The sequence below is a fragment of the Aphanomyces invadans genome, assembly GCF_000520115.1.
Source record: "Aphanomyces invadans strain NJM9701 unplaced genomic scaffold supercont1.8, whole genome shotgun sequence".
Taxonomy (NCBI): Eukaryota; Oomycota; class Saprolegniomycetes; order Saprolegniales; family Verrucalvaceae; genus Aphanomyces; species Aphanomyces invadans.
This window is the reverse complement of record NW_008580153.1, coordinates 444,183-457,983: the sequence shown is the minus strand read 5'-3', so window position 1 is coordinate 457,983 and position 13,801 is coordinate 444,183. Positions and strand designations below refer to the sequence as shown.

Genomic DNA, 13,801 nt, shown 5'->3' with positions numbered 1-13,801 from the left:
ACATCGATGTTGGCGCCGACATTGAATAGCTGCCTAGACACTACATTAGTGAACGAGTTTGAGATGGAGATATGTGATGCATCTAACCTGTTGCTTGTCATCAAAATTGCATTCCCTTTGTTCGCGTTCACACGCGCGACGCCTTGCACACCCATGGAGAGAGTCGAGTGCCGGTATCCGGTGCAGCAAATCAGTGGGCGAGGCCGAGGCGGTCCCATGACTACTGCGCGCGGTCCATTTGACACTGCTCCCCATCGGGCACGACGTCGGCAGAACCCATGAACTTAAGGCAGTGAGGTTGCTGTCGTCGGAACCAGTTATCCGGATAATATCCGGATGATCTTGACGAGGCAAATTGAAGAGTGAGCTAAATACTTTCTGTCTTTTGACGTATGTGAAATGACGTGTGAGCACAGTTTATCTTTAAAGCTTAATGTACTCTCACAATTAATCATCTGTATCAAAACTTTTGCAATGGTTTAACATCGAAAGGAGTGATTAGTTCAGAAATACTGTGCAAAATAATAACCTTTTTGTTTAGAGAATTCTGTTTTTGTCATTGTATAAATTTATGGAGGTTTATCGTCAATGAGGTCACATGATTCGTCACATTTATTCACACATGACAAATGAGGTAAAGTATATACCTGAATGTGTCCTTCTTACACTTGAGCAGCAAGGATCGATCTTGGCCTTTCACAAGACCTAATGGATGATCCGACGCATATCCAGAGAGTTTTTTGTGTCGAAGGGGACTTTATGGAGATTCTCAAAGTCCGCCAATACGTAAACTGCTCCATAACGACCTGGAAGCAATTCAAAATTGGACATACGCGAGCGCCGTCGAATCCTGCACGTCGCCTCTGAAGGAAAATCGAGCTCAAGTATGATTAAATATGACGTTAATCGTATTGTTTCTGCGCGTACGATTCACCGTACTTTCTGCTTCAACCTCAAGTGCAAGAAGCGAAATGCTCGCCTTTTGCGGCGGCACAATGACACACGCGTCGAGTAGGCAAACTCGCATGTTGACCTTGGCCTTGGTCGGAGCCATGTCATCTTCTCTGACGAGAAGAAATTTAACCTAGACGGATCACACGACTTTTAATTCTACTGGCACGACCTTCGGAAGGACGAACAGCCCCTTTTAGCCGTCAAAACGGTGGGAGAAGTGTCACTATTTGGGCCGGTTTTTCAAACATGGATTTGGCCGACGTTGCATTCCTGCACGGCCTTCACAACTCCTACGCCTACTGCGATAGTGTGGGCGACTATCCCCTGCCCTTTGGACTCCTTAGCCTTGGCTGTCCCTCCGGATGTCTAGGCCCAGCAACTTGAAGTCCATGCATGGTGCGTTAAGTACGTTGGCAATAAAACAATACCGCCGCCACTAGTCCTTCTATTTCGTTGGAATGCCCTTCACATCGTTGGGATAGTAAAGACTGTCATTGTGACGCTTGTAGTGGTGGTGAATGTACGACTCAGCAGTGTGCACGACACACTGCTTGGACCCGGGGAGGGAGGCAAGGTGCATCTTGGCAACGTACTTGTCGCGTGCTAGCTCGTTCTCCTTGCAGAGGTGGTATGTACGTGGAAGACCCGGAACGACTTCCATGCTTGAGCTCTAACGAGTCCAATCTACTGGACGGATCGCAAACCCGATTCTTATTGAGTCTTGTTTGTAAGTCCACTGTGATCACGTCTTATTCGCAAACAAAGACCAATACATCAACGGCAGTAGTGCGTGCACGGAGGCAAGTTGGTCTCGCACGAATTCTTAACATGGTCGATTACATCGTGAGTGTATGGTATGCGGTGCTTATGGTTTGTCCAGTTTGCAGCAGGTGTAGCAGCGGTAACCCTGCTTTACTTCATATACTCACGCATTACCTCCTTTACCACATGTAGAGTGAGGCCGAGACCGGCAGCTATCTTTTTGACATGGTATGGCCCTCGGTTTTGAAGTAAGCATGCACCCGCAAGATGTCCAGGCACACTTCACGTGTCATGCAATAGTACCGAGCTTGCTTCACAAAGTCGAAGCACTCCTGCGTTGTTCATGTCGTAAGAGTAGCTTTGAATGAAACCTCACCAGTGTAATCGATTCTTATCGTCAACTGCAGGCTATGTGTTTGTAGAGGATTACATTCGGTGAAGTTCCAAAAAATCTTTATAATATGATACCAAACCGATTTCTCTTTACTGTTAATTTTTAGAGGGTTTTGGTAACCACGATAAATATTGACTCTGACTCTGTCATGCTAAGGTAATGCATCGAATTCTCGGAAGACATTGAATTCTCGGACACTTCCATTTTAGCCAATGAATCACCATCAATTCAGGCTGAAACAAATCTATTGGTCATGATATTTTTCACCCCTTCAAGGAGACCGAACCAATTTCATTCAAAATAAAATGACAACTGACAATAAAACACACTTGCCCACAACCACTCAGTATTTTTGCTCTAACTTCGTCAATTCTGCTTCGTTTTCCCTCAAGTTTAGCTCAAAATGACGGCCTTGATTGGCCCCATCGATTCCCGCCATTTTTAGTGCAAAATATTGACAGAGTTATCGCCAAAAGACATTTCAACAATACCTGCGACACTCGACGACATTATGGCGGCTCTCCAGCGGTTTGAAAATGGAGAGTCGGTGGCTGCTGTAACGAGCAGTTCCCCATGAAAGAGTTCCACGTTATACAAATACACCAAGATGAAGAAGCAGACTGGTTCCAATGCAATTATAAAACGTGGGGCAAAACCATTCATGCCTGCCGGAGTGGAAGACGACCTGGTGCAGTGTATCATTGCAATCCAGCGCAGTAGTTGGCCCGTAGAACGCTATGAAATCATCATGAAGGCAAGCCAAATCGTATCTGTACATGCTGGCATCCCCTGCTCACTTGGACGAGGTTGGTACGCCGGCTTTGAGGGTCGCCATGAGGTGTTGACGAGTCGAGTTGCCCAAAAGCTAATCCACGCAAGGAATGCCGTCACAAAGGACAGAATCACGCGGCACTGTTTTGAGCTGGTCAAGGGATGCCTTGGGTTCAACTGCACTGCCGGCGATGTCTACAAGTTGATGAGTCAAGCCAAAAGGCAGCCCACGCAAGGTTATTGCTGTTCGAGGATCCAAGAACGTATAGCGAGGCGATCGAAGTACCACCTCACGATTGTTGCTGCTGTCGCTGCCGATGGGACACCTGTTCCGCCTGCGTTCATCCTGCCAGGCAAAAGTTGCTCCAGAGATGTTTTGGACGCATGTCCCGTACCTGAAGCTATGGTTTCTGCTGTCTGTCCCCAAGGGTTTCATGATCTCGGACTTATTCGACAGTTGGCTCGAATGCTTCGGAGAGTGGACATTGCGTACTCGAGATGCAAGACCTGCTGTGTTGGTCCTGGACAACTGCTCATCACATGTGTCAGAGAGCAGTATCCCAACCTGCATGACATATTGTATTCACCTTGTTCATCTTCCCCCCAATGCGGATTTGCTGCAGCCTCTTGACGTCGCCTTGTTTCGCCCGTTCAAGAGAACTATTGCCTGCGTTGTGACCCATCGACTTCAATCGCTCAATGTCACAACCTTGCTTCGTCAGGCTGCCATACAGATCGCTGGCGAATCCTTCAACTCTGTCTTCCCTCTGTCGAGGGTGTGAAAGGCAAGAACACGTCGGTGGTGAACGGTTTTCTGACTAGTGGAATCTGGCTGTTGTCGTTGCCCAGGATGTTTCGTCGCCTGGCGTTGGCACAGACAAACTCTGTGAGAGATGACATCGTGATTGCACCGTGGTTAAAGACGAGATTGCATGTCCATGACGATTGCTTACGTTACCTCCGAAGAAGAAAGGACGAAAGCGATTCCAAACGGAGCTTGTGTGGCATACGCGTGATGCACTTCACGCTGTCTCTGTTGCAAAGCATCGAAACTAAAAAATAAACTTTTGTTCGTCTGCAATAAAAATGCATGAAATTTAATACCATTGTGTGTTTGTGAATATTAATATGGTTCTTTATATTTCTTAATATTTTTCAATTTTTTTACATACATACAAAATTGAAGTAAATTGACTTTCCGAGAATTCGGTTTCCTTGGAATTCTCACTTGAAACTTTAGTCTGTTGTAATATTTTTCCTGCAGATCACGAGTGTCTTGCTTTCATAACGTTCGAGGCATGAAAAAAAGTTCAGGAATTATAGTCTGAATGTATCATCGGATTTTTTGGACTCTCAATATTACCTGAAAAAATGCTCCTTCGAAATCAATGCCACCTTGTCGCCAAAAAGTGTCTGAGAATTCGATGCATTACCTTAAGGTGGATATCAGGAAAGTCATTGTATTTCGAAAGTATCTAATTATACAGTTATGCGGGTCATGTTACGACTGGTCCAGCAAACAATTCCCCTTATATATACGATCTCATTTACACATTCTATGCAAAAAAGACGGTTCGTTGTTGTTGGGGACTGTGAATAGCGTAGCCGCGATGCCGCTCCGTTCTCCGTACTCTGGATGTTGGAATCCAAATTTTGCGGGCTGTTGCCACGGACAACACCATTGACTTACATGTCTTACTACACTTCTTACGTATGGCGATTACCCGGTAGATACTTTTTACCGGGTAACTTCGACGGGGACCGTTCCTTAACCTAACTTGGAACAACACCATTATCCCTATCGTTTACCGTTTTACCGGGTAAAACGTTTACCTTGCCCTACCTTGCCGAGGCTTAGGCAGGGCTGCCGTTCTGTGCATTGTCACAAAAGATGCCAACCTATGAATTGTATTTTGATTGGATGTTTCAAAGAACCTCGAAAACTATTCCACCAATCCTGGCTCATTAATCCATCTTGAAGCATTTTCATTGGAGAAAAATCGAAAGGGCACCTGCGATACTTCCGAACCGACACCGCTTCCCCGTGCGACACAGTGTGGTGGGTGGTCATGTGGCATCAGTCGCATGTTCCAAACGAAGGTTATGCGTCATTTTTCTATCTACCTCTAACGTCGCAGACAAGGTCGTGTTGGCTGCCATGTACCGTCCAATTCTAGCATTGCTTCTCGTGGGTGGACCGGCCGCTATCGTGGCACAAGATGAAACGACAGCGCCTGCTGTGCTCGTGACTCGCCCCGGCATTTGCAAGGGGACTGGGGCTTCAGCCGATTGCGACAAGTACGGAACGGGATATTCCTGCGTCTCGGTGGAGTCGAACATTCCGGGTATGACCCTGTTGTCGCAATGTGTCCGGGGGCAAGCATGCGGGGGGAACGTGAACGGCAAGTGCCCGACCTTCACCAGTTGGCCAGCCAGCACCCGCGTCGTCCAGCCAATTTGTGCCTTTGCTGAAGTGCCCAACTGCGAAAACGCTCTGAATGCTGATGGAACATCTGTGGTCGAGGCCAACAAGAACAAGACGGTCACGTGCTTTGAAGCAACCTTTGTCAGTGGCACGTTGACTAAAAAGGTCAATGGCATCTACAAGTGTGTGGATCAAAAACTGTATCGCGACAAGAGCCTAGGGTTTCTTGATCTGACCGAGAAGCACTTAAAGGCGTGCGCCGGCAACGTCACGACCGACAACAACGGCGTCCGAGTCAATCTTGGGCTGTGTAACTCCCACGGGACATGCGCCCCCAAGTCATCGTTGAGCGGCGAGTACGGCTGCATTTGCAACGCTGGCTACAGCTCCGACGACAACTGCTTTGTCGCCATTGGGAACGTCTGCGACGGGTTTGGTCAATGCGGTAGCAATGGCGCGTGCGATCCGAAAACGGGCCAGTGCGTGTGCAAGCCCGGCGCACGAGGCAACCAATGCTCGTTGTGCGACGCAACCGCCCAGGCCGACTTAGTGTGTTCGAACCGAGGGAATTGTGGGATTGACGGCAAGTGCCTGTGCAACGTGGGTTACGAAGGCCTGCAGTGTGAAACGTTGACGAGACCTGCTAAGTCCAACTCGACAGACTCGACATCGACCACGCCGACTGCCAATGGCGACTCGACGATTGCGGTATCAAAAGGAGTAGTTGCAATTGCCACGTTGATTCCGTGCCTTTTATTCATGATGTAGCAGATTTCATAATTGAAACACTCATCAGCATTGAAATGACATTGCCACTTGCTTGCGCCAACGACCAGATACTCTCGTCGGCCCTGGCGCGACCAAATCGGAGATCATCTATCTAGCAATTTGCACGATGCTTCAACACCGGAGGTAGGTGATGGAAGCTCAGTTCGCTCGCAGATCCCAGCACGTTCGTTAAGGCGACGACAGTCACCGTCGGGGCCATAGTGGGCGTATCCGTTCTCAAATGACCGACTCGACATTCCCTACGAGGCGCGGCTCCTTGCACACGCGACACACGTCGTTTCATGATTGTATAAGTATATAAAACAATTTCGTAGGTGTCGAATATATCTGTAGTCGCTTGCGCGTCGTCGATGAAGCTTAGATGGTGTTCGCCATGACGAGGTTGTACTGGGCCAGGTTGCGCTTCAAAATGTTCTCCAACGGGCCCATCACGCGCTTGAACGTCTTTCGATCGAGGGTCAAGCACTTGACTTCGCCCTTGGCCGTCACAGTTGCTTGTCGTGGACGCGTCGTCAACAGCGCAATTTCGCCAAAGTACGCGCCTTGCGACAGCACCCCGATCTCCTGGATCGGTTCGTTGGGCGAGAGCTGCTTCGTGCACACTGCCGTGCCTTCAGACAAAATGTAAAACAAGTTGCCATCGTCGCCTTGACGGATGATCACTTCGCCGTCGGCGAAGGTGGCAACACGCAGAGCATCGGCCACGGTGAGCCGTTCGTACTCGCTGAGACTCTCCAGCAGCGGCACCTTTTCAATGAACCCTTTGTACGTGTCGCGCTTCTTCATCGTCGTTTCCATAATGATGTACTTGAACGTTTGGCGATCGAGCGCCCACACCTTGGACTTTTCCTTGACTTTGACTGTGGCCGCGCGCGGGGCGTTATACATTAGCGCCAATTCACCAAACGACATGGCCTCCGTGCACGTCAACACGAGGTTTTCGTCTTTGTACACTTCGCACACGCCCGTGTCCAATATGTAAAAGTTGTCACCATCATCGCCTTGCTTGATGATCGTCTCGCCGATGTCGAATTCTTTGGGGAAAAACGCATCCAACAGAATCTACACGCGACAACATGATGAGTTCCACCGGGATAAGAAAGGAAACTTTCAAGAGAACTGACCTTGGATTGCTTTTCATCTAGGGACTTGAACAGAATGTTGTCCGCCAAAATGTCTGAAATGCGCTTTCGTTCCTCCTGTGACTTCGGATGGCTCACGGCCTCCAACGGTTTGGCGCTTTCAGGGTCCAACGTTTCGGCGGACACTGATGTCCGTCGACCTTTGCCAAACGGCCTCACAGGTTGGGTCGTGGGCTGCATTTCACCGATTGAATCTTCATCTGGTTCGTCTTCGCTCTCCGATTCATCCGAATGATCTATGCTCGACGAGCAATATGACATGTTGAAAAACCGGACTCAGGATGGTTGACGTACGTCCAGTCGCGATGGGAGGTGCGTCGGGTTTTCTGGATGTAGCTTGCTCCGGGAAGTTGGTCTTGAGGTACTCGATGATGTGTTGAACGGGGTTTTCAGGCTTGGAGAGGAGCAGTGACTCGACGATGTTGATGAAGAGGGTGTTGATACCCTTCTTCTGCAGATAGTCCTGTAGCTCTTGTTGTACGCCTTCTGCGTCTGCCATGTTCTTTCGCTTCTCGTTAGGCCAAAGATCGCGGTGCGTACACGGGCGCCAGGAGCAAAAAGGCACGGAAAAAACGAAATGGGCTTGGATATTGAGTTTTTGGGTCGGGGCGACGGTTCCAGTGCGTCGCTTCGGAGGTTAATACAATGGTTTGATTGGCTAAAATTACCAAGTGTTTCGAAAAAATAGGCTATTTCCACCAATCAAAGACTCGTACCAGTCGTCGAACCGAGGAAAATCCTTCTTTTTTCGATATTTTCGTCGGTTTTGTTTCAACGGATACGATTGGGGCCGGCATAACTTGAAGAGCATGAGTCAAGTGCCACCGCCACCGTAGGTCGATCAGTCGCGCGGTGGCGGAGAATCTGGGGCAGCGGCGAGATTTACGAGGCCGTAGAGGTGGTGGCGTGCCGCTTGGTTAACGAGGGCGTGGTGTCTCAAGTGTCCTTCCATCAGGAGACCACATGGTTGACGAGGTCAGGCTTGGGTTGACAGCTCGCAGACTAGCACGTTCGAGAGCGACAGCCGCCTCCCCACTCGCCACCGACGATACTTTGACTTCGTGGTCCTCTTGGTGCCTAGTTTGTTCACTATGATGTGCTAACCAGACGATTTACACAGCCCCAAAGGTTGTACATACACGTTGAATTAGTTAACTTGTGTCTGGTCTAAAGTCTCTCATCAAACACCGACCATCAGGTGCATCACACCCTTTGCAACGAAATGACGAATCAGTGAACAAATGCTCGATTGTTTATCGTCGGCAACATCGGTCCATCTCGTCGCTGCCACATAGGTCTGATCTACCTTCCCCATGAAGCGTGGGCACTGATCCACTGCCGCCCCATTTCGAGGACGACGAATTGGACTCACAGTCAGTGCAATCTTCCTGAAATACGGATATTTTATCCGGACAAGACACGTGTAACTGAGCGAACTCGCAAGTCGCAGGCCCTTTCCGCAGCCAAGTGTCGAGTAATCGGGGATGGCGGCGTCTGAAGATCTGGAAGCTGCCTACGATGGCCTTTTCATGGCCGCTGAACACGGGCGAGCTGATGTGCTGAAGGCACTCCTCGAACATGGAAAGGATGTTTTGGATCTTCCACAGATTCGAAATGCTGCTGGCCTCACACCACTTCACGTTGCCGTGATTTTTCAAAAAGCTGACGCTGTACGCACGTTGCTAGCTGCTGGCTTCCCTGCCGATGCTCAAGTAATTGGCTCGGCGAACCCAAAGTACGCAGGTTTAACAGCCTTCGCGTTGGCGGCGAACCAAGCACCAGCTCGCTCCATTTTGCAAGTGTTCCTCCAATTCGCCATTCAAGAAGTCGCGGCGAACAACGTAGAAAGTGTTGCGTCAATTATTCGTGCTGGTGCTGACCCCATCACCGCCACTGACGGCTCCCCTCTGGAGAATTCACTGCTTCATTGGGCTGCCTGCAGCAATGCAGTCGACGTCGCAGTCCTCCTGCTCGATCACGTCACGGACGAGAACCAACGAGCTGTTCTGATTAACCGACGCAATGCTGATGGCGCCACTGCGCTGCATGATGCGTGCTATGGCAACCATGCAGCATGCGTTCAGCTACTGGTGGACCGTGGCGCCGACCTGTCGATTGTGGGGACTTCTGGGTACTTTAAGGACAAGACAGCCGTCGAAGTTTCGAGCAGCAATGATATCATGCAGATCATAGCTAAAGCTCGCCTCCAGCCCGCGTCGGCTTTGTCTAGCCCATCCGTCGACGCTTGTCTTCGCCATGACATCGAGCAGAACTTCGCGGAAGCGACTTCGTCGAACGTGGTGGAGCCCGTGCTGCCATCGCCTCCCCGATCCAATACGGAAAAGCAAACCGATACTCAATTTCGTGGAGATCATACGTCCGTACTGTTGGAGGAAAAGCAAGCGTTAATTGAAGAGCTCAAGCATACGATCGACGGTCTAGTCACCGAGTCTCACGACCGCCAACTGCTCCGAGAACAGGAAGTCGTGCTCGAGTTCATTCGAAAGCTTCGAGAGGAGAAGCAGGTGGTTGAGCGCCATTTACAGGATGCGGAACAGCACATCGTTGCCCAGGAAGAAATCATGATGGAACTTAAGACCCACATTCGCCGACACAATGCCCTTGTCGAGGCACGAAGCGCAAACCCTCGACCTCTTTCATGACCAGCGGGCTCACGAGATTATTTGTAGGACTTGAAGCAAGAGATTCGTACTCTGCAGCACGAAAAAGCGATGGCGAATGCCCACCTCCGAAATGCCAACACCGCAACAGTCGAAGACTTGGTTGTCACGGTGACGGCTACCACGGACGACGAACCGCCACATAGCAATCGAAGCAACTCAAGTACCACCAGCGGTCGAAGCATCACGTTCCGCAGCATGAGCGCGACCACCGAGTTGGATGTGCCGCTTCCATCGCCCAAGACGCCGCCGACCCCAAGCTTCTGGACGAGTTTACTTTATTACTTGTGGCCATTTACAGACGAAGAAGCGCTGCCGTCGATGAACTCGACGGATCGTGTAGCCATCGACCAGACTATCATGACTGTTTAGCTTCAGTCGGGTGATGTTGTATTTATTCGACCAAAACACTTGCGTCGACGTTGCTCGTGGGCAAGCAGCCAGTTGCGGCTTGCAATTTGTAGATAGGCGGTCCGAATCATCGCGCCCACTTGCCGCTGCTGCTTTCAAGTCCTCGTGTCGGCTATCTGTCTTGACTAGCGCTGTGCCAACGACGGCCGCGGAACTCTTCGCGGCTTGGAGCGCGCCACGCATACTTATCCGGCATTTTCTTATCCGGACGTTTGTCGACTTTCCAGAACATGTCGGGGTTTGTATGGGCAACGTCGTTGCATATAGTACCCCACTTGAAGCGGTCAAATCTGGTTATCTATTTTCACAATATATTGAATGTAAAAGGAAAACGGTGATTGAACATGGAAAAGAGGTGAAGATTGCACTATGCATTATAACTAAAATTGAAATATCAAAGAATTATCCCAAATTCACAGCGCCAGCATCACTTTTTCGGCTTTCACGGTGTCCACGATGTTCACGCGGGCGCAGCGGACGTCGTCCAACAGTATGCCGTCGTGGATGAACAGTCCAACAGGCGAGACTCCTCCACCTAGTGCTCGTGGTCGAAAAGGTGGCGGTCGCGCCCACACGTCAAGCTTCGGAGATCCATCGCAACCGTCTTGGTTGAACGAATCGACTCCCCGCGCTGCAACGACAACATGGACTGGCTCCGGCGAAGGCGATCCGCTCTTGCCGAACAAAGACACATACGTCGACATCGGTTTGACTCGCCGACAATTCAAAGGGCCGTTGGGTAAACGTTACAGCACTGACATGCTGTGCTTTCTACTCTTTGTCGTGTACATGGTGGGCATGGTCGCGCTGGGCATCGTGGCTTTCGTCCAGGACGGCTTGACTGAAAAGGCGATTTACTTGACTGAAGGCGTGGATTTTCGTGGACGTGGCTGTGGTCCCAGCGGTGCAGTGTTTTTCCCCCACTATCAAACGAACCCGGACTTTGGCGTGTGTGTGACCTCGTGCCCGATCCAAGGCATCAATGTCGACGTCACGCTGCCCGTGCTGTCTTCTGCGGCATGGGTGAATGTTTCCGACGTCATTGCGTCCCCTGTCCCACCGGCCGTTGCCAACGCCACGACATCCATGAGCACGACGTTCCAGAGTGTCTCGTTCCCAGGGTACGACACCATCAAGCAAGGGTATGTGTGTGCGCCCAAGGAAGCTTTGGACGCTGTTTCTGCAGACACTTCTCAACTCAACGACGTGCTTGGTCTGTACATCGGCGGTATTCGACAGGTACTGCCCTTCAATGGTTTCACGTGCTAACTGGTTCCAAATGATGCTGTAGAACTGGGAACCACTGCTATACTCGGCGGGAATTTGCCTCGGCTTTGCGATTGTGTACTTGATCCTGCTCCGCTTTGGCGGGTGCTTCATCTTGGGTCTCTCCGTCGTGTCGATTCAAGTCGCACTGGTCGTGGCGGCCGCCTACGTGTGGTCGCTTTCGACCAACGACGGCTTGGACAGACATGCCCAGAACATCCTCTTGATCGTTGCCGTCTTTCTTGTGTGTGGTGCCATGGCGTACTTCCTCGCCGTCGTCGTGCTCGTCCAACGTACGCGAGTTGTTTGGCCTTGTGGGTGTTTTGTCATATAAAGAATCGCGTGTAGGGCTGCTGCTGGCGGGCAAATTCCTTGTGTATGGCACGCGGGTATTTTCAAACATGAACAAAATGGCGTTGATCCCGTTTGCGTACGCTTTCGCTCTGGTGGCGGTGTTGGCGTGGGGCCTGTCGGTCGCTGTCTGCCTCTTCACAGCGGGCACTGCCGTGGATGTAGAAGAAGCCATTCCAGTCGAGTCGGGCGGCACAGGTAGGTGGACGTCGTGCATTGGTTGCATTCCATGTCAACTCTCTTCCATCGTAGTCACGGTGCTCGTGCGGTCGTTCCAGCGCAACACAACCCTTCGGTGGCTTTTTGTCTACCATGCATTTGGAATGTACTGGGTCGTGTCGGTGCTGCTCGCCCTTGTCGATATGACGGTCGCCATGGCCGTGGGTGTGTGGTACTTCACCCCGACGGACCGCCAAACCAAGGCGAAAGCATTTGATGTGGCCGATCCGGTGCAATTCTCTATGACAACTATCGTGAAGTACCATGTTGGCACAGCGGCGTTCAGCGCGTTGGTTGTCGCGCCCGTGCGGTACATCCGCAACTTTTTCATGTATATCGACGACCACAAAGAGGCAGATATGACTGGCAACTGGTTTGGCCAGCTCTGTTCGACCCTGTGCTGTGTACGCCGTTCAATTCGTTGGAGGTGCCGACGCACTGACCTACGCACTTCTTGTAGTGCTGCATTTGGTGCTTCAATCGGTTCATCGTGTTTATTTGCAAGGAGTCGTACTTTATCACGGCGATCGAAGGCACGAGCTTTTACAGCGCCGCAAAAGTCGCGCATGGACTCATTACGTCGCGCATTCTGCGCATTGGGGCCATCAACCGCATCGGAAACGCCAGTGTGTTGCTTGTACGTTATCATGGCTTGTTTTCCATACGTGATGGGCAGATGATCGTGCAGGGCAAAACTCTGATCTGCAGCGCCACCACGGCAGTTGCATGGACGTTGATGGCCAACAAGACGTCGCCGTCGTCGATAGTGGTGCCAATGGTGGTCGTGGCGCTGGTTTCGTACGCGATAGCCCACACGTTTATGACGGTACGTGCCATGCGTGAAGTCACGTGGAACGTATTGTTGGCTATATTGTGTGGCAACTATAGCTGTACGAGACGTCGATCAATGTGTTGCTCTTGAGCTTTGCCCTGGACGAAAGCATGAACGGAGGACGGAACCGCGCCGAGTTTGCCCAAGCGGATTTCACCAAGTACGTTTGAAGGATGTGGGTCGGCTCCTGACAGATTGTAGGGCGGTCAACGACAACCTGCGGCCAAAATGGCAAATTGTTTTGTAATCGTCATGGCAATTTTACACTGGACCGAACGGTCAGTGCATGTCCATACCTGCGTGAATATACACATATCGTGTTTCAACCTTTTTGGACTCGGAAACAAACGGATGGTCAAGATGAAGTCCCTACCCGACCGACGTCCACTGATGGATGGAACCGTCCTGTGCAGTTTGATCAGCCACGTTGAATAGAACGCAATATGCAAACGAGAGATCGATGGCGGTGCTGAATGACACCAGTAGATGTTCATGACTGTTCTGGTCCTGTGGCCTAGTTCCACGACCAGACAGGCGTAGAAGATGATGTTGCGGCATCTTCTAGCCATCACCATGGTCTCTCAATGATTTACCATTTTGTATGACCAAGTTCAATCAAGCCATCGACGGACGACCACGCTGGTTCGTGTGCGTGAGTTTAGTTCGTAGCATACAAGATGAATCCATATAACTCAGTTTTCCAATTCCACTGAAGTGCGCACAGCTTCCTCCAAGAGGGAGTCCTGATCAATGACAAGAACCATCCAATAGACCCCACCAGCACCCCTGTCGCCCCAGCCACCC

The 13,801-nt window shown here is 50.7% G+C and overlaps 5 protein-coding genes across 7 annotated transcripts in view; 3 read left to right on the top strand and 2 right to left on the bottom strand.

Moving 5' to 3' along the window:
* Nucleotides 1-1,399: 1,399 nt before the first annotated feature.
* Nucleotides 1,400-1,615, bottom strand: H310_04888 (hypothetical protein; the record flags this gene model as incomplete). Its single annotated transcript, XM_008869430.1, has 1 exon — nt 1,400-1,615. The coding sequence occupies one exon, from the start codon at nt 1,613-1,615 to the stop codon at nt 1,400-1,402; it is 216 nt and encodes a 71-aa protein (XP_008867652.1).
* Nucleotides 1,616-4,893: 3,278 nt separating this feature from the next.
* On the top strand, nt 4,894-6,115 carry H310_04887 (hypothetical protein). Its single transcript, XM_008869429.1, has one exon. The coding sequence runs from the start codon at nt 5,040-5,042 to the stop codon at nt 6,072-6,074; it is 1,035 nt and encodes a 344-aa protein (XP_008867651.1). The 5' UTR covers nt 4,894-5,039; the 3' UTR covers nt 6,075-6,115.
* A 234-nt stretch (nt 6,116-6,349) lies between these two features.
* H310_04886 (hypothetical protein) lies at nt 6,350-7,823 on the bottom strand. Its single transcript, XM_008869428.1, has 3 exons — nt 7,532-7,823; nt 7,220-7,473; nt 6,350-7,157 (listed from the first exon to the last, which is right to left on the bottom strand). The coding sequence occupies exons 1-3, from the start codon at nt 7,734-7,736 to the stop codon at nt 6,453-6,455; spliced, it is 1,164 nt and encodes a 387-aa protein (XP_008867650.1). The 5' UTR covers nt 7,737-7,823; the 3' UTR covers nt 6,350-6,452.
* An 843-nt stretch (nt 7,824-8,666) lies between these two features.
* Nucleotides 8,667-10,359, top strand: H310_04885 (hypothetical protein). Its single transcript, XM_008869427.1, has 2 exons — nt 8,667-9,867; nt 9,928-10,359. The coding sequence occupies exons 1-2, from the start codon at nt 8,722-8,724 to the stop codon at nt 10,288-10,290; spliced, it is 1,509 nt and encodes a 502-aa protein (XP_008867649.1). The 5' UTR covers nt 8,667-8,721; the 3' UTR covers nt 10,291-10,359.
* Nucleotides 10,360-10,729: 370 nt separating this feature from the next.
* The window catches only part of H310_04884 (hypothetical protein), a 3,573-nt gene continuing 501 nt past the window's right edge, over nt 10,730-13,801 (top strand). Inside the window, exons 1-8 of one of the 3 annotated variants that reach the window (XM_008869424.1) lie at nt 10,730-11,568; nt 11,621-11,888; nt 11,944-12,144; nt 12,199-12,475; nt 12,517-12,569; nt 12,626-12,802; nt 12,854-12,991; nt 13,054-13,157. In XM_008869424.1, coding sequence (XP_008867646.1) covers nt 10,786-11,568; nt 11,621-11,888; nt 11,944-12,144; nt 12,199-12,475; nt 12,517-12,569; nt 12,626-12,802; nt 12,854-12,991; nt 13,054-13,157 — 2,001 coding nt within the window. In that variant the 5' untranslated portion in view covers nt 10,730-10,785. Of the gene's footprint in view, nt 11,569-11,620; nt 11,889-11,943; nt 12,145-12,198; nt 12,570-12,625; nt 12,803-12,853; nt 12,992-13,053; nt 13,158-13,198; nt 13,324-13,801 lie in introns of those variants that run through there. The other 2 variants (XM_008869426.1, XM_008869425.1) reach the window with 2 other exon arrangements.